The sequence below is a fragment of the Arvicanthis niloticus genome, chromosome 30, assembly GCF_011762505.2.
Source record: "Arvicanthis niloticus isolate mArvNil1 chromosome 30, mArvNil1.pat.X, whole genome shotgun sequence".
Classification (NCBI taxonomy): domain Eukaryota; kingdom Metazoa; phylum Chordata; class Mammalia; order Rodentia; family Muridae; genus Arvicanthis; species Arvicanthis niloticus.
Genome location: NC_133438.1, coordinates 18,431,755 through 18,457,068, shown reverse-complemented (window position 1 = coordinate 18,457,068; position 25,314 = coordinate 18,431,755). Strand labels below are relative to the sequence as shown.

The following is a 25,314-nucleotide window of genomic DNA, read 5'->3' as shown; positions in this document are numbered from 1 at the left end:
CACGCACATGCGCATACACGTACACCCAGGAGAATGCTAACAAGTGAAAGCTCTATAACTAGGTATGAGATGTGAGGTATAGGTGGTAAACTGTTCCATTTTATTTTAGAGACATGGGACAGTTTCTATGCATAACTAATTTTTCTTTTCTCCTGCAGAACTGGCTAGATCCTGCAAAAGAAATAAAGAGACAGCTGAGAAGTGAGTATTTAAGAACCATACTTAAATTAGTCCATATTATTTCTGCCTTTAATAAAAACCTGTGGAGATAAATACTACAATTGTGACATAGAATAGGGTGCTGGTTCTGTTTTATATGCTGAAATCAACAATACTGTAAGATACTTGTGAAAGTGACTTTAACTGGATATGGTGCCAGGTGCTTGTAGTCCTAACACCCAAGAGGTCAAGGCAGGGATCCTGAACTCCAGGCTGCACAGTACAACACTACCTCAAACAACAACAAAACTCAAAGTCTTGTGACTGTGGATGGCTTCAAGCCTTCCCTTTGAGGAGGCAATAGACCCATTCTTAAGTGCCTGTGAGGTCTACTTGTATGAGATAACAGCCTGGCTTTAAAAATACAGTGGACTTTTTTGGGGTGACATTTATGTGGTATGTATATGTTGTATATATCTGAATGTATGCATGTGTGCACATGTGTGTGTGTGCACATGTGAGCACATGCCAGAAGTCAACCTTTGGTATCTTCCTTGATTACTCTTGATTTTGTTTTCTGAGATAACAATTTCTCACTGGAGCCCATCAATTTGACTGGATCACAAGGCCATTGAACTTACCAGTCCACCTGGCTCTACAGTGTCTACCTCGCCAGTCTGGAGTTTAAGTGCATGCCCCTGCTGTACCCTGCTAAAGATGGAGTTCAGGCCTCATGCTTGTACAGACTGAGCCCTCTCAGCAGCCTCCTCAAAGTCCACCTTTTGTTTGCGATGGTTTGCTCTGTCATACCTAATATAATTGTGTTATTCATTTTAATTTGGAACTGTACTTTTTTTGTTTTTGTTTTGATGTTTGTTTGTTTTTTAGTTTTGTTTTTTTGAGACAGGGTTTATTTGTATAATAACCCTGGCTGTCCTGGCACTTACTTTGTAGATCAGGCTAATTTGTGTTCATTTCTAGTTTTTAAAAACATTTTATTGTTAATGTCTAAGTGATAACAAATTGCTCAATAAGCCACCCAAACCTGGTATTTGGTAAATAACTTATATTTTATAATTGCAGATCTTCCCTGGCTGTTCACTTTTAATGTGAAATTTTATCCTCCAGATCCTTCTCAGTTGACTGAAGATATCACCAGGTAACTTGTACTTAAATTTTGAATTGCATCTTTGCTTATTACTGTTACTTATTTTTCTGTTCTGTGAGTGTGGTTGTAACTGTAGGACTGGAAGAGCAATAAAAGGAACTGTGGGATAAAATTTGCCTGCTTCTCTGTATGTGCACCACATGCATGCCTAGGATCCACAGGAAGAAGAGGGAGATGAGTTACAGGCAGGTCTGAGCCAGTGTGTAGGTCCTATGAAGCCAGTCTCTGTCCCCTGGAAGAGCAGAAGTGCTATTAACTGCTAATATTAACTGCTAAGCCACCTCTCAATTAACATATATTATTGTGTATGTCAGAGAGTATGTAGAGTGGGTATGTGGAAATAAGAAGGTAACTTTGTAGAGTCTGTTTTCCTTTCACCTCTGTGGATCCTGGGGATTGAACTCAGGTTATTAAGCACATGTCTTTGGGCCCCAAGTGCCTTAGCTGCTGAGGCCTCACACGAGCCTCCAGCCGCTGTCAGAGCAAAACAAACTTACATGTTCACTCAAACTGGATCTTGTTCCAAATAGCTTCAAGTATTGCCACTGACAGGACTTCAATTTACTCTTCTTTTATTTTCAAGTAATAAAACACTTAAAGAAAAGTATTGATGACAGCTTTACGTCGTCTGGTGAAAGGCACTTACCTTCAGTGTTTCAGATTTCAATGCCAAAGTGGTTTTTTAAATAGTTTACCCTGTGTATACCTGTGTTAGTCTCTCTCATGCATATAGATATATATTTATATTTACCTAGTTAGTAGGTAAAGAAATGCCTCTGTCCCTCCCTCCCTCCTTCCCTCCCTCCCTCTCTCCGTGTGGTGTGTGTGTATGTATGTGTGTGCGCACACGCAAAAGCATGCAGCATTCTTATGAATGTAGAGGTCAGTAGTCAACCTCAAATATGTTTCTCAGGAACCATCTACCTTGGCTTTTTAGAAAAGATTTATTTTTGTTTATTTTATGTATATGAGTATCTGCATGTCACCTACATGACAGAAGAGGGCAAAAAATGCCATTACAGATGGTTGTGAGCTACCATGTGGTTGCTAGGAATTGAACTCAGGACCACTGGAAGAGCAGACAGTGCTCTTAACAGCTGAGCCATCTCTCTTACCCTACCTTAGCTTTTGCTGTTGTTTTGCTTTGTTTTTATCATTTTGTTTTGAATATATGTGGGTATGTACATGTGAGTACAGGTCCCCCTGCAGGCCAGAAAAGGGTATCTGATTTGATTACAGGCAGTTAGGAGCTACCTAATGGAGATGCTTGGAACTGACCTTCAGTCTTCCACAAGAGCAGTGTGTGCTCTTAACCACTGAGCTCTTAACCATTCTGCAGCCCCACCATGCTCTTAGAGATGCGTTTTGTCTCTGAGCTTGGGACTTGCTGTGAGGAATAGATGAGCTGGCAGGCAAGCCCCAGAGGTCCCTGTCCTTCTGCAGTACACACCACCTTGCCTGAGTTTGCATGTGGGTGCTGGACCTCAAATTCAGCTGCTTCTGCTTGCACAATTATCATTTTGCTAGTTGAGTTCTCCCTGGCCCCTGTAAATTTGTCTTCAAAGTCATACGGACTGGTGACTCTTCTTCCTTCCCCGCACCAGTCCCACACAGTAAAAGAAACAACAGTAGAATTCATGTAGCCAGTGCTAGCTGTTACATTTTCATCTCTCCTGAATTTATGTGGGCCATGAGAACATAGTCATAAGTTGCAGATAGAGGATTCAGTTTAGAAACAAGAGCATTTGCTGATCTTGTGTTGATGGGGTCTTTTAGAGTAACCAAGGAAGGTTGTGGACAGTTGAGTTCATGGTCATCTTAGTCTTCTTTAGACTGTGTGATAGGATGCCATAACGTTGTGAAGAGTTAGTGCAAGTCATGATTTCTGTGCAGTCTTTGGTGATTGTTCACATAGCCTGGGGAGACTGCAGTGTTTGTACCTTAGAAAACGAGATGGTCTTAGACGAGGACCGATTGCCAGTGCTGTGCGCTTGGTGCTTCTGCTGAGCCGTTTGGTTGTCAGTGTGTAATGCTCACATGATCTTGAAATGATGGACATTTATTGCTGAGATTGGAGACTGTCAGGTGTGCTTTGCTCTCTCCTCCTCGCCTGGTGCTGTTGCTGAGTTCCAGTGCTCTCCTGTGCTCACTCATCACCACCTCCATTTTAACCATGCCTTGATTCCATTAGCTCCAGCTAGCAAAGAATAAATAGTATTGTAACCTCACAGTGACTTCCTTGGGCATAGTCTTTGATGTGTTGGCATGTAGGGCATAGCTCCTCTGCAGAGGTGCCTGTTAGCAGTGAATGTCATGAACTTCGACACAGTGCTGTCTGGTGTACACTCTTCCCTTTCCTTGTAGTAATTTGCTTGAGGAGTGATAGTCCTATGGTAATTTTGACTTTATTGCACAGAACTCTGCTTAGTTTTCTCTGTGTGGCAGGACTAGCTCCTCAAGACCTGTAGAAATTCCAACTGAAATCTTCACTGTAATTTGACATTATGGGGGTCAGCAGGCTTTTGGTGGGGGGCTTGCAACACTATTCAGACTGAAGTCTCACACCATGTAAAGCTGAGTGCCAGCACTCCCACTGAGGACAGACATTTTGACAGCAATCATTTACTGTCAAAGAAAACAGAGCCAGGAAATTCAGAAAGTTCTTGCCAGTTTTTCTTTGAAAATGTTCTAACTTGGCTGAGAACGGGAGGGCTGGCATGCAAGGCTGAGGGGCACGTGAGGGAGCTGCAGGTGCAGGAGACCTACTATGGCTGTGGTTGGGGCTGGGCAGCCTGGGGCTCAGCTTCCAATTCAGTTCTCCAGAGCAGTGCTGTTAAATTTGTGTGGTTCTAGAAGTCAAAGGAATACAACGTTCCTTAAAAAGAGGACTTCTGGAATGCATGAAAATACTCAGACGATAGCATCAATGAGAACCAGAAAAATCTAGAGCAATTGTGAATGCTTGTGTGAGTCCTTTGATAAGTGTGGGGCGGTGGTGATCCTAGCATTCCTATCTTCTGTGGGATCAACCCCATGGAAACTTGGGCACAGTTAAGATGAACTAGAACTCTGGTTGCTCATCAGCCTTGAGGCCTGCCCAGAGACCATGCCTTCCCTACCTGAAGGACAGAGAGCAAGAAAAGGGAGAGACTTACAGCTCTTAAGACTCACAGTGAGTCTGACAGTGTGGGTGGGGCCATCCTTCATCCACAGGAGAAGGTCATCATGAAGGGTAACCCTGAAGAGATCTTAAATGAGGTCACTGCTGTTCATCTCAGGGTCACTGGTAACTTTAGCAAATGGCAAATTGAAGAGCAGAGATTAGGCTTTAATACGTGTCCCTAAAAGGGGTTGACAATGGAGCTCAAAAGAAAAAAAAAGCTCCATAGAAAAGAAATCACATTTCATTTTAGTTTAGTGAAAGAACCAACAATTCTTCTTTGATGGTGTACTGAGACAATGAGATCACTGACTACAGGTAGCTGTTGCTATTACAGCTCTCAGTTAGTGAGTCCCAGGCTCCATGCCAGCTTGTGTATGCACCTAACATTTACTCTCACCCTCAAAGGCAACAAAGCCAGGGCAAGTGAGTTAACCTGCGCAGGACTGCAGGTCAGTTTTCATGACTTCAGAGTGCCTGTGTTTCTGTGGGACTGAGCTAGCTGTCTTGGACAAAAGAGTGGACAAACAAGGGTGTCAACGTAGATTTAGTGGGACTGTTATTGTTAAAAGCATTTCAGGAAAAGAAGAAATTAGTATGAAAGGGTATTAGTAGGCAACAGTGAATGACTAGATTTTTTTTTTTTAATGATTCTTCTCAAAATGTCTGTTGTCTTAGTTAACTTTTAGATGTAGTTTTAGAAAGAAGCCAGCAGTTTAGGAGCTCAGGGATGAGGGGAGACTTCATGTTATGGAACAGCTATTTTTGCTATGAATGTAAGTAGTCCCAATAATGTGTGTTTGTTTGCAGTGGAATGCTAAAATGTTAGGCTAACGAATACTTCTCTCCTTGCCCCTCACAGATACTTCTTGTGCCTTCAACTGAGGCAGGACATCGCCTCTGGCCGCCTGCCCTGCTCCTTTGTGACTCACGCCCTCTTGGGATCCTACACCCTGCAGGCTGAGCATGGGGACTATGACCCAGAGGAGTATGGGAGTATTGATCTTGGTGACTTCCAGTTTGCCCCGGCCCACACCAAGGAGCTGGAGGAAAAGGTGGCAGAACTGCATAAAACTCACAGGTCTGTCGATAAGATAGTGGGAGGCAGGCACCATGGCAGGCAGACGTAGGCAGAGTGCTTGCTCAGCATTGAGAAGCAGGTTTTAGCCTGTCTACTGGCTCCTTTCCCTTTTTAGTGTAATGTGGGGATTGTGTTCTTGATAAACACCTGTATCAGAATGCTGTATATTCCCATATTACATGTCTCCCTCACCCTGTCAGGAAGCAGACTTGTGTGCATTCTGGTTTGACATTACTTTACATTTCTCCTGCCTCTTAGTATAAAATATAAAGTATTACTATATTTTATAAGAAAGCCAGGGAGATATTGAGGATAGATGATATCAAAACACACTGTATTCATGTTTGAGGTTTTTAAAAATGATACTTTTTAAAAGTCCTGCCGCAGTTACCCCTCCAGTCCCGACTACAGGCCTGTGCACAGCTGTATCTGTTATGAATATGTTTGCATCTCCTGGTGACACAGTGTCATTTGATTTTCAGGGGCTTATCTCCAGCACAAGCTGATTCTCAGTTCTTAGAAAACGCAAAGAGGCTTTCCATGTACGGTGTTGACCTGCATCATGCCAAGGTATTGTAAATTCCAGTTTGGTGACTGAGGTTCTGAGAAGTCCCCCATTTCACAAAGCCTGGTTCTTTCTGGAAAAGGCTATTTGTATCCACTTTGGTTTGCAGTATTTTATGGTGACTACTTATAAAATTCATGGTGTGGGAATCTCTTGTCATCTCTCTGCTTTCTTCTGTCAGTTTTATTAATGCCTCTTTAAGAGTTCTTACTAAAGAACTGTCTCTGGCAGTCGTTACTCCCTACCCTGTGATCCTGGTTCATTGCTATGTTCCATCTTCTGCTAGACCAGTGGGTCTTGTTGGGGGCCGACTTTTAGCAGAAAGGGGCTATCAGCTTTGCAGCCATCTTGAGCCATATACCCTGACATGAGACTTGGATTACAATAGCCTACAACAGCTGAGCACACTCCGATAATCTTGGTTTAGATACCTTGAGTGTGTGAGATTAAAGGTGTGTGAGATTAAAGGTATGTGACTTAAGAGTATTACTTAGAAGTATAGAGATCAGAGTTAGAGACAAGACCTAAGGGCATGATTAAAGGTGCAACTTAGAGGCATGGCTTAGAAGTAAGACATATAAAAGGCAGAGGCAGACAGTAGAGAATCAGACTATGGATGAGAGGATCAGACACTTCAGGGAGTACAACTAGAAACTAGGAACTTAGGACTTGGGACTTAGACTAAGAAGAGAGACTGAAGAATAAACGGGATTGAATTATACTCTGTCTGGTCTGCATTCTTCGAGTCTGTCCTTACTCTCTCTCTTGCTGAACCCCGACCCGCGGACTGGAGCGGCAGCTTGGGCCAGAAAGCAATGGCCTCCAAGCGTGGAATGGAGAGGGCCGCAACATTTTTGGCAGCCCGAACAGGGACAGCCCGGGCCTCAACATTTTGCTCGGGCCGCGACATTTTTTGGCACCCGAACATGGGGCTAGTATGATTCTCAACAGGTTCTCAACCTGAGGTTTCTGTGTGACCCATTGTGGGGGCTGAGGAACCCTCTCATAGGGTTTGCCTAAGATCATTGGAAGAAAGATATTTACATTATGATTCATAAAAGTAGCAAAGTTACAGTTATGAAGTACCGGCAAAAATAACTTTATGGTTGGGGCCAGCACTGCATGAAGAATTGTTGGAATTGTTTTAAAGGGTCAGTGTTAGGAAGGTTGAGAACTCCTGTGTTAGACCCAGGCTGCTGTCTGGACTCCCTCCCTCTCTCTTCCTCTCCTCTGTTTTGGGAGAAGAAAGCATGTCTTGAAGCATGGAAGTGCCAAGAACTGCACAGATGTGCTCTGGCTCCAGGTCATGAAGCCCGCAGACTAATTTCAGCAGTCGTGCATGGATGGGATGATGGAAGTGAAATTTTAAGAGGACAAGTGGAAAAGTGATAGACAGGTTTGGTTTGTCTAGAGTCAGTATCTGAGAGATTTTACCCATCCTGCCAGTCATGAACAGTTTAAGAAGTGGTTATAGTGCCGCCAGGAAGCTCCCACACAGAGATACCTTCTCTTCTAGGTCTCTGGTTAGTAGCCTTGCTTTTGTGTTATATTTGCAAAGGACTCTGTTGTCCTTGGTGACTTTATTTTAAAATATTTTTCTTCATTTCAAAATAATGTATATTTAACATAGAAAATGAAAAATCACTTGAGTCTCTTTGTGTAGAAAGAAGTTGATGTCTTGAAGTGTTTTCTTGCTTGGCTTTCTTTTGTTTGGCTGGTTTTGTTTGAGCCTGTAAGGAGTCTAATTCTTGGGCTTCTTTATATGAGATCTGCTCTTAGTGTCTGTTAGCTTTATTTTTGTTTTATTTTGAAACAGGATCTCACTGTGGAGCCAAGGCTGGCCTGACTTGCTATGTAAAACAGGCTGGCTTTGAACTCAGAGATCTACTTGCCTGTCTTTCCCAAGCTGCTGGGATGAAAGGTGTGTGCCACCACATCGGGCTTTAGTTGTTTTTATTTCAGGTCTACTTACATGTACAGATTTCCTCCCTTTGAGATCAGTGAATAGTCTCTGGTAACATCATATTTTTAAACTGCTGGATGAAATACTTTTCAGTTTCAAAAAAATGCTTTCATGTATTCTATCTTTCTGAGATTTGAATGTATTTGTTTTATAAATACGTGAGATAGTGAAGAAAATACCTTGTCTGATGTTATCGCTGGCAGTCACCTTTGCCTGAGGTTCTTTAATAAATGTTACTACATAGTAAATCTGATCTTTCTAATGCCAGAGGGCCTTTGTTGGTCTTAGTTTCTTTTTTTTTATAGAAGAAAAAAGCATGAGAGAGGACAGGTCTGGAACCAAAGAGACTCTCTCATCTTAACTTCCTGTAAATGTTGCAATATATAATTTTCTTGAGAGAGTAGGAGGACTGAGGGTTGAACCCAGGGCCCCAGCCATGCTAGGCAAATACTCGGCAGCCAAGCTGCACCTTGCAGCCTTCCCTGTATGCAATTACTCTATTGCCTGACTTTGTAGAATAGTGTGTAGAACCCAGTTCTTAGAAGTCGCAAAAGTGCCAGGGCTCTTTTCTCATAATGTTTTGAGTTATAAATATAAGCTTGATTATACATAAAATGTCAGGTTTTGCTATATAGTAAGGTACAGAGCAGTAACAACACCCAGTGCCATCATTCATTCTATTTTCCATCTGTTGGACTGCCAATAACCATCACATTTGTGGCCCATGGAAAGAAGTCTTCTGGGAGTTTTAAAGAGCATGCCATGTAAAATTTTATTTTCTTAAAGCATTTTTCCTTACCTTGAACTCACATTCTTTATTCCTTTTCGAAACATTAAAATAGCAGCTTCAAGTTAGGACAAGCTGGAGAGTATTGAGTAGAAAGAGTCTTGACAAAGGGGCAAGAAAGCACAGAGCAGTGGGTCCCCTGCTTGTGTCCTCTAGTTCTGAAGGGTGGACAGCAGAGTGCCTGCCAGACCTCTGCAGAAGGCTGGTCTGCAAGGGGTTGTTTCCAGAGGTCCCAGCTGATGTGACCACACAGGGAGAGAGCCTTCAACATCTCAAACCTCTCAGAAGACCTTCCACCGAGGCAGCTTCCTGAGGGGCAGAGCAGTTGGTAATTTCTCTAGTCAGGATTTTTGGTTTTGTTTTGTTTTGTTTGTTTATTTTTATTTTGCACAGCTCAAGCATGGGAGACTGAGAATGCTTTTCCTCTTTGCACCTCATGCACTTCTCCATGATTCTGTTCACAAATACTGATACATGTAAAACAGTTGTGGGCCAGCCACACATCCACTGATTTGCTTGAATACAGGTGGAGTTTCATTTTAAGTAAAATAAAAATACTTGTTTGTCCAGTCTAAAGATCGTTTCAGACTAGATGGAGCTGGCTTTGTCTGTTTCCAGTAAATGTCACCTCCTTAGCTATGGTGAGAACACAGTGTTTTCTGTCATTTCTCACCTTCTCCCATTGGCCATAGGTGTTGATGCTTTTGACAAACACTTTCTTTAAGTTTGATGCCAAGTAGTTTGGATACCTATGCCTAATTCACCCAGCTTTCTCTGCTATTCCTAGAGAGAGTTGAGGCTGCTAGGATTCCAGACAGTAGTAGAGTAGTGACTATTTTATTTTATTTTTTATGTTGTGTATTTGATATATAAGTGGGCATGCACATGCTGTGGTGTACACTCCATGGTGTGTGTGGAGATCAGAGGCAACTTTGGAGCTGTTTTTCTCCATCTACCCGTTGGCTCTAGGGATTGAGCTGGGGTCATTGGGCTTGTGCAGTAAACCTTCATTGACTGTCGGCAACCCAGTGCTTTAAAACCTGTTCTGTGTGATGTAGTGTAAGTTTGTGTTCTTGTATTTGAATTATTCAGGTATCATAGCAGAAAACGGAATTAGTATCAATTGGCTATCCTGTACTTTTAAGAAAAGCTAATTTATGTTACATTATTCTTTGTAATGGTGCCGTCAAACACGCTGTCATTGAATTGAGACTTCCTAATGTGTTGTTTGTCTTTGCTTTGTGTGAAATTTTATCCCGTGTTGTTCATGATTTCTTAAAATGTCTACCTCTCTTGAGTAGTAGTGTTGAGTTTCTCTGTCTTGGCTGAGATCATCTGTCCCCTGGTAGAAATGTGTTTTGAATATTGTGTGTCTCTTAAGTACTGAGTGACTTTATGAGAGGAGTGTTACTTGCTTCCCTGTTAAACACAGTTCAAGGTGCCAGCTTTCTGCTTTTTTGTGTATATTTATGTGAGTAAATAAACCAAACCTCTTCAGGCTTGTGGTTATCCTGTATTATCATCTATCCAAAGTTAACTCTCTGGGGAAAGGAAGCTATTTATGACTTCCTGAGTAGTCTCCAGTCCTTCGTGGCTGATGGGTGCTGAGTGAGAGCAGTGCGTCAGCACTTAAGTTACTGAATGCTTGTGAGAGTTCAGAGGCTTCAACACTGTCAGTCCAGAAGACAGATTTATACGTAAAATTTTACCATCTGTCAGCTAGCATAACCATGTAAGTTTGGTGAATTAAAATAGTAGAATGTACCTTAGAGCAGGCCAGATGACGGTCCACGAGGGCTAGACATGCTCTAGGGACATGGTCTGTCCTGTATCCTCAAGATGCCACAATCTAGCTCTTGTTTCTTTCTTCCTTGTTAACGTTTTGCAGAGCTTGAAAAATGCATAAATTAAATCTTTTACAGATTATGTCCTGCAAATGATATTTTGAAGCATTTTGTTAATATGAGCACATGTTGGAGTTAATTTAGGTACTTTCGTTAACATTTAAATATAAATATGTTAAGTTTACATTTTCCATCATTTGAAGTTTAATTTGCCTCAGTCTGTGTAACTTGTCATTCTGTCAAATGGGTTATACTTGGCAGATTTGCCCCAATCTGCATAACTTGTCATTCTAACTGTTGAATGGGTTATACTTGGCAGATCTGCCTCAGTCTGCATAACTTGCTCTAACTGTCAAATGGGTTGTACTTGGCAGGACTCAGAAGGTGTGGACATCAAGCTGGGAGTGTGCGCTAATGGCCTTCTCATTTACAAAGACAGACTGAGAATCAATCGTTTTGCTTGGCCGAAGATCTTGAAAATTTCCTATAAGCGCAGTAATTTCTACATTAAAGTTAGACCAGCAGAGGTGAGTGGTGTCTTGTGCCCTTGGCTAAAGCACTGTCAGTGTCCCCTTTCCTAGTAGGAGAGGTAAATGAACTCTTCCATGAAAATACTGTAGAAGGAAACCCTTCTTTGTCCTTTTGTGCTACACAAGACATCATTCTTGATGATGTAGGAACATTCTTGTTGCTGATATACAAAACCACTAGTTTGTTAACAAAAAAGGATTGTTTTCCCCCCTCACACATAGTGGGGGCTTTTTGTTGTTGTTGCTGATTCAGGTAAGTGATAGAATGTGTCTTAGTGGCATTGAGTAATCAGTTCACTTGGGCAATGGGCGATTAATACTGCTTTTCATAGAAACAGGATTATAGTTGGAAATGTATTACTTCGTATGACTATATAGTTTGACTAACAATTTCTAAAGAAGAATTACTTCTGGACTGGAGGGATGGCTCAGCGGTTATGAGCACTGACTGCTCTGCCAAAGGTCCTGAGTTCAATTCCCAGCAACCACATGGTGGCTCACAACCATCTGTAATGGGATCTGATGCCCTTTTCTGGTGTGTGTCTGAAGACAGCTGCAGTGTACTCATATAAATACAAAATAAATAAATCTAAAAAAATAAATTACTTCCTACAGAAGCAACTGAATTTGCTTACAGTAGCAGGTAGTCATTGGTTAAAGAATAGGCTGATTTTGTTTTTATGGGTTTATTCCAGCTGGAACAGTTTGAAAGTACCATTGGATTCAAATTGCCAAACCACCGGGCAGCTAAAAGGCTATGGAAAGTGTGTGTGGAACATCACACTTTCTACAGGTAAGGTGAAGAAGTCTCATGGAGTTGCCAGTGGTACCCTGTCCAGGTTAGATGGGATGGATCGCACGGCAGATGCAGCTGTGCCCTACATCAGAATTGTACTTCACGCTGGTTCTCTCTGTTGCCAGCAGCCATGCTTCAGTGTGCCTTCTGGTTATTTTGCCTCCTCTTTCCCTGAATCACCACCATGCTAGCCCCACTTGCTGCGTTCTTTTCTGTCATCGGTCTTCTTACCAGCTCTTTCAGACATGACCTCTTTCTCAATCAGCCTGAGTCTGCCATTGCTCTGTTTGGTTGTTTTGTTAAGAGGATCTATCACCCGTCAAGCCCGTCTCCTAGCACACCAGCTACCCCAGTGTGCTGCTACTAGTTTAACTCCTGTGGTGATTGATACAGTATCAAAACCTCGTGTATTAATGCTATTCTAAAAAACCAATTTTCAACATTAATGGGATCCTCATTGCTGCCAGCCAGCCTGCCCGCCTCCCTTGGCATCTGAACTGTTCATAGACTTCTAGAGCCTTCCATGCTGGCCTCTCCTCAGGATTGCTTCTCAGTGCAGTGGATTCACCGTAGAAACTGGGGGTCACGAACACCCCACCTTTCTTTAATCACCTCTTTTCCTTCCAAATGTATTGTCTTCTCATCTTACCACCTTCCTTGTTTAACCTCCTCCTGGTTTAAAGATGGATAGACATTGTTTTGCCGTATTTATTTTATCCCTCCTTTATTATCATCTATCCGAAGTTAACTCTCTGGGGAAAGGAAGCTATTGATGACTTCCTGAGTAGTCTCCAGTCCTTCATGGCTGATGGGTGCTGAGTGAGAGCAGTGCGTCAGCACTTAAGTTACTGAATGCTTGTGAGAGTTCAGAGGCTTCAACACTGTCGGTCCAGAAGACAGCAAGGGGTCCTGCTTTGTAAACTTACTTTCTAATAGATACCTCTGACTTCTTTGGTCAGGTACATATCCATGCTTTCCTTAAAGACCAAAGTTCCAGACTAAAAATAACCCCTAAGAGCCGCTAAACTTGTAATCTCAGTTTGTGGGAAGTAGAGGCATGGCGAATCTGAGTTCAAGGCTAGCCTTGCCTACGTAGTGAGTTCAAGGCTAGCTGTAGCTACATAGAGAAATAAACATGCAACAGAGCAAGGATAACCAACAAAGCCTCCCAGTTTCCTTTGATTCCAGGCTGTAGCCAGCGTTCCGTTTCCCTTTTAAGTCTTGTCCTTAGGGCTGCTTTTGCACAAGCAGTTTGGTTACCTTCATCGCCTGTGTTTTTGGTCACTGGTTTACAAAGCCAGATTGAGTTAAGAGTTGTCTCCAGACTTAGGGTGGAGTACTGTTCTGCCACACACTAGCCATGTAATAGTGACAAGTTACACAGCTCTGCTTTACCTTCGTTACCCTGAGATGCTAATAAAGGGCTCGTTTATTTCTTCATGGGCTTGTTTTCAAAATTAAATGAGATTTTACATGAGAAGCAAACAAGCTAATTCTGGTATATAATAATGTAAAATAACGCCATCAGTACTACGTAAAAACATGATAGTTATTACAAATGACTGGTTCTTACAGTGAAATGGAACAGATATATTTTCAAAAATAATCTAATATGCTAATTTTAGAGAAGACATATAATTCAACATATACTTGAATCTGTCTGACTCAGCTTTCCTAATCATAGAAGTCCTTGAGAAGTTTATGATGTTTTTTGGTAGCTAGAATAAGTGTTTTCTGAAGAAGTGTGGGCCTGCCTCATATAACGCTAGATAATGGCGTCAGCCCTGTAGGTCTAGAGTAGATAGATAGTAGGTTTGCTGTCAAATAACGACACCAACAGTGATGATCCTGTTGGAAATGACAGGTGCTAGGAATGCTATTATTGTTAGACAGTTTATTGCTTCATATGTCCATTTTTTTTAAATGAAGACACAGGTCTTACTGCAATCTGCTATGTAAAATAGAAGTAAGATTAAAAAATAAGTGATAGTGTTGTCGCGCCCCGCTTGTCCAGCAAGGAAGACGCGACAAACCGGATTCTTCTCAACAGCCTTTATTGGAAGCGCTCTTTTAGGTTTCTGGGAGAGACTGACTGGAATGCTCAGAATGGGCTACTTATATACCCCCAGCCCTGGGCGTGGCAAAGCACATGGAGGTGTCCGATTGGTCAATTTGCAATGACTCATTAGCATACTCATTAGCATACCCCGCCCGGGCGGGGTGATTGGCCAGGTTCGTGGTACCCTAGTCGTACCTTATTTGCATGCCCCGTTTGGGAGGGGCTGGAGTCAAGTTCCTAAATGCACTGCGCAGTGCACTGATGGTTTTCCCTGAAAGCCTTGAGTCAGCCGCCATCTTGGAGTCACCTCAGCGGCTGACGGGCGAATGTCAGCCCGTCAGCCGCTTTTGAGGTTGCGGCGCTGCTTCTCTCGGCTGGCAGCCACAGCCGCTTTTAGTCTGTGGCGCCGAGAGAAAAAACGGGCAGCCGCCTTGAGTCGGCGGCTGCACCGTAAGAAAAAACAGGTAGCTGCTTTGAAGTGGCGGTAGTTCCGCCGCTTTTAGCAGCTTTGAATCGGCCCGCTTTTCAAGCTGACATGACAGACCTGCGGTGCCTTCCAGCCGTCAGGTCTGTCAGGTCAGCTTCCTACATCTCCCCCTTTTTTGTTTTATTTGCAAACCCTGAGTCATAGAACGGGTACACGATAGTTGCCCTATGAGTATAGTTGTACAGTGAGGGAAAGCAGAGGCCTGATCCCCTGTGCAAGATGAGATATTGTAATGGGTTTCTTCTCTTGAATACTCCCCATACCCATCTCGATGCCTTTTGACGGGGAAAGGGAGCCTTCACCCTGGGGCGCCACCAGGAGAGGAGGTTTTTGGCATCAAACCTTTATGCAATCAGGCATACTTTCGGGAAATCTATCCATACTCGTGGAACATTCCCTGTCGAGTACCCACTCGCAAACACCTCAAACTGCCAGTAGAGTACTCCTTAAGGGCTCGTATCTATGAAACCCGCTCATATTTCCTTCAGGGTTGCTAGCCAAACATGGGGAGATTCACCATTCTCGAGGGCGGCTAAGGCTTGGTAGACTACGGTTTTGTGCCTGGCATGATCTCTCCTTAGTCTGCATAGAAGCCATATGCAAAAGACACAACCGGCCAACATCATGGCTCCCCAAACCAGGACTCCCGCCCACTCTTTAAAGAAGGAAAAGGCATTGGCCATCCAGGATGTGAGGTCACTGAGGGAGAGAGGCTGCAGTCTGGTCCCGTTCAGCTGGGCAACCTGGACAAACAATCTGGTCACCATCTCTTCTGCTTGCAATGACCAGTTGCCTCGCAGGTATTCTGACAGCATCCTAGATTGATTGATAGACTGAGAAAAGTTAGTTTGTAGGGGGGTGACACAGAGGCCTCTCATGGAGTACACACAGGAGGCCTGAATGACTTTGAATAGTTCCTCTACTTGGTTTTGGACTATATCAATGCGTTGGTTAGCCAGTAGTATTCCAGAGGTAAGATGGGCATTAATCTCTCTCTCGGTAGTCAGTGCAGTAGCTGTCTGCTCTACTATGGAATTGACTGTCTCTGCCGTCTGTACTTGAGAGGTCATAGCGACCGCAGCAGTTGTGGCCGCGGCAGCAGCTATTACAACAGCAGTTACTATCGCTGCTGTGATACCAAAATCACGCTTCTGGCGCAACAGGGTAAGTATTGGAAATTGTTCAGGATCAGCTTCGACAGGGACGGGTACAAAGGTTGGTAACTGTACCACCAGAGCTGTGGTACTTGTCCCATCCCAGCACTCAGATATCAAGCAGGCAACCCCAGAGGCATTGCAACTTAGCACTACCCCTGAGGAGTTAGTCAGAATGAAGAAAAAGGGGGGCTTCACACAAACGGGAGCCTCTGCATAAGAAAGATTCTGTAATTGCCCCTTAATCTTGATATCTGACAAACTCACATTGGGGTGCCTGATGGCAGTAATGTTAACCAATGAGAAATTGCCCCCTCTCAACCTAGAGAATGGGGTGAGAGAAGTAAAGGCTGACTTGTTATTAGAGAGTAGCCATTGATACCAGGGCCAGATGTTACCTAGCCTGGATGGAATCCTTAAGTTATTGGTATACTTTGCTTTAAACAACGGGGGGCTAAATTCAAACCCAGAAGATATCTGGGTGTGCCGGTGATCGGGACTCTGGCAAGGAGAGAAATCGGGGGGAAACTCTTGGTATGGTGGACAAATAGGCAGGATTTTACGCTTAGTGGACTTGGCTTGGGTGGAATTACCATTAGAGGGTATAACTAAATATTGCGACATAAGAAAGGTGGTGATATTGAGGGAGGCACTAGAATTAGTGCCTGTCTTTCCTGAACCCTGGCTAAGGCCGGAGCTCAGCTTTGATAGAGCTGCGTGTAATACTCCGGTGCTTGTTCCCCCTATATCTATGGGATCTAGCCAATTCACCAAATACCGGGATGCTAGAAAAATGCATGGAGCAACATTCCTATTAAAGGTGAAACATAAGGTGCCTGCCAAGGTGTAATTAGTGGCTGTATATCTTGCAGGGGCCTCCTGAGTGGGAATAGTGCAGGGCATATCTTGGTCACAAGAGGTGGAGAAAAAGGTGGGCAGAACTGGGGAATTGCTATGAATGGGCATGGGAACCGGCCAGGTTTTGGCTATTGCCCATAGTTGAATGGCTAATCCCTGGGTTACCATCAGCAGTAGACTCATCATCTGGATCATCACGTATGTCTTCCGCATCGTTCTGGTCCTGGGGTGGTTCAATACGTCTAGTGAGGCGTTCAGGGACCCAAATCGGATCTTCCTGGTCCTGTGGAAAAACACAGACAGCTCCCCTGGATCTGGAAATGACCGGATCCGGACCATGCCATGAGCCTGTTAAGACATCCTTCCATTTTACTTCTTGCTTAACAGTTGGGGTGGACAGTGAATGCCTGTCGGCCGCTGAGCGTCCGTCCGAATCCAATGTCAAAAAATTTAGAGTGAAGAGGGCTAAAGAAAGTTGATCTTTTGGGGAGTGCCCATGAGCTACTCCCCCTTTTTGTTTTATTAGCAGTTCCTTTAGTGTGCGATGGGCACGTTCCACAATACCCTGACCTTGAGGGTTGTAGGGTAAACCAGTGATATGTTTCACCTTCATGTGTTGACAAAATGTGGCGAAAGGCCTAGATGCATAGGCCGGTCCATTGTCCGTTTTAATGACATCGGGCTTTCCCCATGCCGCCCAAGCCGCAAGGCAATGGCTTATCACATTGCGGACTTTTTCCCCACTTAGGGGAGAGGCATAGACGATGCCTGAACATGTATCTATGGAAAGGTGGACATACTTAAGAGTCCCAAACCGGGATATGTGGGTAACATCCATTTGCCACAGTTTGAGAGGCAACAAGCCTTTAGGGTTAATGCCTGTATGAGGCGGATGAAGAAACTGTGCACAATCTGGACAATTGGTTACAATATCTCTGGCTGCTGCTCGTGGCAAGCGAAACATATGGCGGAGTGTGGTGGATGGTACATGAAACTGCTTATGAAAAGCAGAGGCTTTAGTAATTGCATCCGTGTGGAAGACAAATTCCATGCGGGTGGCTGCATCCACCAGAGCATTGCGCTCTGTCATGGGACCTGGCAGCATAGTATGGGCTCTCATATGTTGGACGAAAAACTTATTTTCCCTTAGCCAAATAAGCTTCTGGATTTGCTGGAGAAGGTGGCAAACAGGACTATTTGACTTAATAGGTCCTGCAAGTTCCAAAGAAGCTACAGCATTAACTACGTACCTGGAGTCTGATACCAAATTAAATGGACCAGGGAAGGTTTGAAAGACTACCAACACAATTTGGCACTCCACGAGTTGTGGAGTTCCAGGGGTAAACTGAATTTGTACTGGGGGTTCAGAGCCAACAATGTAACTGCCAACTCCTGTTTTGGAGCCATCCGTGTATATATCCACTGCCTCAGGTATAGGTAATGAGGCTGTAACCTTTGGAAATATAATGGGGTGATTGGTAAAAAACTGCAGGATAGGGCTCTTGGGGAAATGATTATCAAAATCCCCATCAAAGCTACATCTGAGAATAGTCCAATCATCTATCACAGCACACAAAGTTTGTATCTGCTGACTAGTGTAAGGGGTAATAATCCTCATTGGAGGCACACCGAAGTGTGCCAAGCACGATTTAAGGCCCATTAAAGCTAACTGTGCGATGACCGTGGGATAGTGTTCCACAGTTTTACTAGGAGAAACATGAGGATGTATCCATAATAGGGGGCCCTCCTGCCATAGTACCGCAGTAGGTTGTCTTAGTGTCCGTAAAATACATAAAAGGATGGTATGCACATCGCGGATGCGAGTAACTTGTGCCTTACTTAGAGCAGTTTCTACCCTTTGCAGGGCTAACCTAGCATCTGGTGTGAGGCTCCTGGGGGAGGTCAGGTGAGGATCCCCTTTCAAGATGTCAAACAAGGGAACCAACTCATGATTGGGGATCTTTAAATAGGGTCTAATCCAATTGATATCTCCTAACAATTGTTGAAAATCATTTAGCGTACGTAAATGATCTTTTCTGATATTTATTTTTTGAGGTCTAATGTCCCTAGGAGATATTACTGCTCCCAGGAATCGTCCTACCGTTTCTGTCTGTACCTTCTCTGGAGCCACATATAATTGTGCTTTCTTCAGTCGTTTAATCAATGCTGCATAAGCAGAATCCAACTGGTCTCTGGTGGGAGCGGCCAGTAAAATGTCATCCATGTAATGACAAACTCTAATCTCTGGGAAGGTCTGCCTAATTGGCAGCAAAGCTCGCCCTACATACAGCTGACACATAGTAGGACTATTGGCCATTCCTTGTGGTAGTACCCGCCATTGGTAGCGGGCATCAGGTTCTTCATTGTTTATTGTGGGGACAGTAAAAGCAAACCGCTCGCAATCGGCGGGGGCCAATGGTATAGAAAAGAAACAATCCTTAATGTCAATTATAAAGATAGGCCATTCCTTTGGTAGACTAGAAAGTAAAGGAAGGCCTCGTTGAATGGGGCCCATAGGTTGCATCTGGGCGTTGATGGCCCGCAAATCATGTAACAATCTCCATTTACCCGATTTCTTTCTTATTACAAAGATTGGAGTGTTCCAGGGGGATTGGGATGGTTCTATATGTCCTGCCTCTAATTGTTCTTGCACTAAGGCTCTTGCCACCTGTAACTTTTCTATAGGCAACGGCCACTGAGGGACCCACACTGGGTCCCCCGTTTTCCAAGTGATAGGTGTACCTCCCTCAGTGGCCCCTAAGAAAAACCCAGCCCAGTCCTATCATGTTTGGGAAGTGTAGTTATCACATCTGGGCTGCCTTGCAGATTCTTTCCCAGTCCCTTGCCTGGCCTATAGCCCATGCCCTGCATCATATTTTGTGATTGAGCAGAGTAATCATTTGTGAGTTTCATGCCTAATTGTACTAGTACGTCTCTTCCCCACAAGGTGACTGGGAGGTCCAGAACATATGGAGTAAACCTTCCTGTTTTCCCTTCCTGGTTTTTCCACACTAGCTCCTTAGAGCTCATCATTGGGGAGGATTCATAACCTAATCCCCGGATGTTTTGGGCAGACCTCTGGGTCGGCCATTTGGCAGGCCAGTCATGGGCAGATATGATGCTACGATCTGCCCCAGTGTCCAACAGTCCCAAAAAAGATCGACCTTCTACCCATAGTGTCATCATAGGACGATCTTGTAATTCTAAAGAAAGATAGGCAAAGCGAGACCCGGTAGACCCGAGCCCGCTATTACCTCTAGTCTTGTTATGGGATGGAAAATAGCTATGCAAACTGGGCAGTAGTAACAACTGAGCTATCCTATCTCCTGGGGAAATAGCCGTAATTCCTTTTGGAGAGGAGGCCAATATTTTGACCTTCCCCGTATAGTCTGCATCTACGACTCCTGGAACGATCTGTAATCCCCTCAGAGCTGAGGATGATCGTCCTAAAAGTAGGCCTACAGTGTCTTTGGGCAATGGTCCTGAAAAATCAGACTCTATAGGCTGCACTCCCATTTGCGGTGTCAGCACGATTCTAATGGTGGCACTGAGGTCCAGTCCTGCAGAACCCGGAGTGGCCCTCCTTGGTTCCGAGGGGCTCGCAGAGATGGACTCTGAATGGCCCCATATATTTGCGGGCCCTGGGGTCGTGGGCCCTTCTGCCCGTTTTTTGGACAAACACCACCATAGTTGTTACGTAGGGGACGTCCGTTAATATCTCTGAAGGAGCGACATTCTTTTGCCCAATGATTCCCCTTCTTACATCTGGGACAAGGCCCAGGGCCCTGTCCGTGTTGTCCCGCACTGTTACTCCTCTGGGGGCACTGTCTTTTGAAGTGTCCAGACTTCCCACAAATAAAGCAGGTTTTGGCTCTCTCTATTCCTTTTGTAGCTTGTAGGACAGCAGCTGCTAATCCTGCATTGGACAAAGGGCCTCCTATTTCCCTGCATGCCTTCATCCATGCCTGCAATCCTTTAGCCTTCCATGGAGTGATAGCATTCCTACACTCCTTAGTACACTGCTCATAGACAAGCTGTTCTATCAATGGCATGGCTGTATCTGGGTCACCAAAAATCCTCTCTGCTGCCTCTATCATTCTTGCCACGAAGTCAGAAAATGGCTCTGTGGGCCCCTGGATGACCTTTGTTAGGTTTCCTGATACCTCTCCTCTGTTGGGCAGGGACCTCCATGCCTTTATGGCCATGGCGTTAATCTGGTTGTAAACTGGTATGGGATAACCTGTCTGATTTGCGGCCCATTGACCCTGACCCATTAACATGTCAAAGGACCAGGCATCTTGGCCATCAATTTGGTTGGCCCGAGCCTGGCTTTGAGCGTACTCTATATACAGGGCCTTCCAGTTCAAATACTGACCCATAGTTAAGCAGGCTTTGACTGTGCTCATCCAATCAGATGGGGTCATAGCACGCAAGGTTAGTCTTTCCAACAATGCCTGAGTAAAAGATGCATTAACCCCATACGCCTGGACGGACTCAGCCAAGGCCTTTAGTTGCTTAAACTCTAAAGGCTCATAAAATCTCTGCCGATTATCATCCTCAAAAATAGGAAAGGCCCCCGCTGCCTCCTTCCACGTCTGAGGGAAAAAGGAAGATCCCTTTTTCCCATCTTTTCTCCCCTCTTCCTGTCTCTTTCTTGAAAGAGTCATTGATCTCATTTCGGCTAGGAACTCCTTCAGCTCCTCGTCCCTTTTGTCTAACTTATCCTCTTCCTGTTTATCCTTGGCCTTACTGATGTTTCCCCGACCAAAATCACATCTTTTTTGTCTATACTTAGCAGCTCCTCTTTCCAGCTCTGCTTCTTCCTCAGAAGCTAACCCGGACTCATCTGAAGTTTCTAATTCTTTCAAAGAGGGTTAAATCCCTCTGGATCCCTCTACCCTTTTCTCCTTTTTATCCTTTTCAGGTCGTTTAGACCTGTCTTTGGCTATGCTAGCTTTCCCCTTTTCTTTATCTTTGTACCCCTTATCCTCTTTTTTCTCCTTAAAGGCCCTTTCCTCTTCTGACATGCTCTCCTGATGCTCTTGAAGCAATTTCTGTCCTGCTTTCACACCCTCAACACATCTTTTATCCTCCAAGCAGGCACGTATTATGCGCCAAAGAGGCCTCACCCCAGGTTTCACTGACCCTTCCTCAGCCTCCTTATCAAGCTCTCGACCCAATTTCTCCCATGTGCTAATGGTTAGAGACCCTGTGAGCGCAAACCATGGGGCTACTCGCTCTATCTCACGTAGAAATCCCTCTAGGATTCTTCTTTTTATATCAAGGTGTCGTTGCTCAAGGAGCTCTTGCAACGCACTCAAGAATTGGCTGGATTGAGTATTCCCCATGTTACTCACTTAGCTATGTGAGGTTTACACACGGGTGGACAGGTGGAGTGGCCTAACCCCGTCTGTCCTAATCAAAAATTGGGCTTATATTGTCCCGTTCCCTCAGGAACTTTCCCTTGGGCAAACTGCCGCTAGACTGCGGACTTCTGAACTGCCTCTTTTCTGAGGTCTTCTGAGGTGCCTCTTTACCGAGGTCTTTCTGAATCTGCAGATTTTCGAATCCTCTCTTTCTGAGGACCTTTTATCCCATTTGATCAGGGAACTTACCGGTACCGCCGCTTCTCAGGGTGAAGAGTTCTGAATTCGCGAGAATTTCTCCTCGGGTCCCCCGTTCTCAGATGCCTTCTTTTTTCTTTCTTCTGTCCCGGATTTCTTCTTTCTTCTTTCTTCTTTCTTCTTTCTTCTTTCTTCTTTTCTTCTGTCTTCTTTTCTTCTTTTCTTCTTTTCTTCTTTTCTTCTTTTCTTCTTTTCTTCTTCCCGGGTTTCGGCACCACTTTGTCGCGCCCCGCTTGTCCAGCAAGGAAGACGCGACAAACCGGATTCTTCTCAACAGCCTTTATTGGAAGCGCTCTTTTAGGTTTCTGGGAGAGACTGACTGGAATGCTCAGAATGGGCTACTTATATACCCCCAGCCCTGGGCGTGGCAAAGCACATGGAGGTGTCCGATTGGTCAATTTGCAATGACTCATTAGCATACTCATTAGCATACCCCGCCCGGGCGGGGTGATTGGCCAGGTTCGTGGTACCCTAGTCGTACCTTATTTGCATGCCCCGTTTGGGAGGGGCTGGAGTCAAGTTCCTAAATGCACTGCGCAGTGCACTGATGGTTTTCCCTGAAAGCCTTGAGTCAGCCGCCATCTTGGAGTCACCTCAGCGGCTGACGGGCGAATGTCAGCCCGTCAGCCGCTTTTGAGGTTGCGGCGCTGCTTCTCTCGGCTGGCAGCCACAGCCGCTTTTAGTCTGTGGCGCCGAGAGAAAAAACGGGCAGCCGCCTTGAGTCGGCGGCTGCACCGTAAGAAAAAACAGGTAGCTGCTTTGAAGTGGCGGCAGTTCCGCCGCTTTTAGCAGCTTTGAATCGGCCCGCTTTTCAAGCTGACATGACAGACCTGCGGTGCCTTCCAGCCGTCAGGTCTGTCAGGTCAGCTTCCTACATAGTGTATGTAAAATGTTTCATTCAGAATGCTCTAATGGATATATACTTAAATAGTAACCCACTGGCTGTTACCTTAACAGAAAATATATTAGAAGACATTTGATTTTATAGAGTTCTTTTCACATGGACATGGACAGTAGATGCCATCTCAGACCATGGTAATGAGAAAGGTCAGCTTTCAGATTGGGTGGGGACAGCAAAACTAAACTCACTCTCAAGCTCGTTTTAAGGACTAATTGTTTCATGTTCTTTTAAGATAGAGCTAGTGATGGGTCAGAGGTCAAGGCTTGCAGCACTTGCCTTTCCCTAAATTTCCAATAGGTCAAACACAAAAGTTACTTCTTCAAGGCTGCATCCCTGAGATACCAGGAAGGAGACACTGAAGAGGTGCTGCCTGTGGTCTGGCTGTGTGTGTGTGTGTGTGTGTGTGTGTGTGTGTGTGTGTGTGTGGTGCACGTGTGTACATGCATGCATGTGTCAACAATGACAGCACAGACATAGACGGGACTGGTACAGGCTGTCACTTGAGTTCATGATTTGAGACCAGTCCAAGCAATATAGTGAAACCCTCAAATAAAACAAAGCAAGCAACCCAGTGAGCTGGATTTGGGTGTGTCTAGAGTTAGGGTGACAGTGGGCCTCAGGTCTCCTCAAGCACCCACAAGCCCTGATGAAATTACAAGAAGTAAATTAACAATTACAAAGCTGGGGGACACCTCTGGAAGACTTTAAAATTTTTTAAAAATTGTTTTCTGATGCATAAGAAGTTTAATTGTTTTAAATTTATTTTGTAAAAGAAACAGAAAATGTATTAGAATTTGAAAGAGGAATATCTCTTAAAAATACATGATCTTTAAGTTTTCTCACAGTTTGGTAAAACAGATGCCCTGTCTGTAATTTCAGATCTTTCTTTGGAGATCCCTTTCCGGGCTCTGATTGTCTCTCTGTTGCGGTAATCTTTAAATCGCCTTTATTCTTGAGTAGACTTCCCTAACAGACAAGAAGGATCTGATGCTGGCATATAGGCAGCAGATAGCGCTCACACATGCATACTGGAAAAAAAATAAACAAGAAGAAAACATGTTGGATTTTATGACAGAAAAAAAAAAAAAGAAAGAAAGAAAGATCCATGTGTCTCTAAATTTTCTTTATCCCCGAGTGGACTTCCGTGACAGACAAGGAAGAGCCATGGGGTTTAGCTAGAGAATATTTCCCAAACGCTGGCTGCACTGATGCTTCCCAGCAACCTTCCTCCCATTTCTATCGCTGATGGCTTTCCTGCAGAGCAGTTCGAGGTCGTGGTCCTAGCGTTGCTAGCTGGGGAGACAGTCCAAGGTGACAGTCACCAGAGTGCATGTTCTCAGCACTGCCCTGCATTGTATCTCTGTAGATAGAAAGTGTAGTATGCTTTATGGCATGCACATAGATTTAGTGCTTCACCACACTAATAGATGGAGGGTCTGTGGTTCTCCTATCATTTAATTCTGACAGTGTCATTCTGGATGAATACTGTTTTGAGTTAATGGAGGATTAGATTACCTTTGAGCATTATTATTCCTTCCCACCTTGACTTAGAACTCATCTTTCCCTAAGTAGAAGTTTTCTAAAATCTTATGCAGAAGATCTGGGAATTCTTGGAATGATTTTAGAAAAAAAAAAAACTTGTAAAATACCGACTTTTCCTTAGAAAATTAATGAAATCTCCATATCCTTGAACGGTCAACTAAAGTCTTAATAAATTGTAAGATTTCTGAGAGTATATATTTGTTAAGTGTTTTTCTAACTCAATGGCAAGATGATTTTGGTTGTATCAAAAAAGCTTGCTTATTAAAAGCATGCTCTTACATAAGTCAGAAAATTATCTGTCATTAAGGTGTGAACCAATTGCTTGGTAGAGTTATGCTGGCAAGAAAGAATATTAGCGGGCTGGAGAGATGGCTCAGCGGTTAAGAGCACTGGCTGCTCTTCTAGAGGTTATGAGTTCAATTCCCAGCAACCACATGGTGGCTCACAACCATCTGTAATTAGATTTGATGTCTTCTTCACAATAAATAAATAAATCTTTAAAAAAAAAAGAAAGAAAGAAAGAAAGAAAGAAAGAAAGAAAGAATATTAGTCACCTCTGAGGACCACTGTCTAACTTCTGTTCTTCAGGAACAAATTGCTTAGCTGAACAGATTCTTGAGTTAAATGGATTCTTTT

The 25,314-nt window shown here is 44.0% G+C and overlaps 1 protein-coding gene across 26 annotated transcripts in view; it reads left to right on the top strand.

Annotated features, from left to right (window-relative positions):
* Epb41l2 (erythrocyte membrane protein band 4.1 like 2) overlaps positions 1–25,314 on the top strand; it is a 180,391-nt gene that overhangs the window by 112,575 nt on the left and 42,502 nt on the right. For all 26 annotated transcript variants that reach the window (XM_076928012.1, XM_076928011.1, XM_076928010.1 and 23 more), the window contains exons 5-10: positions 159–201; positions 1,243–1,318; positions 5,350–5,568; positions 6,051–6,138; positions 11,102–11,254; positions 11,953–12,050. In XM_076928012.1, the coding sequence (XP_076784127.1) occupies positions 159–201; positions 1,243–1,318; positions 5,350–5,568; positions 6,051–6,138; positions 11,102–11,254; positions 11,953–12,050 (677 nt within the window). The remainder of the gene's footprint in view (positions 1–158; positions 202–1,242; positions 1,319–5,349; positions 5,569–6,050; positions 6,139–11,101; positions 11,255–11,952; positions 12,051–25,314) is intronic.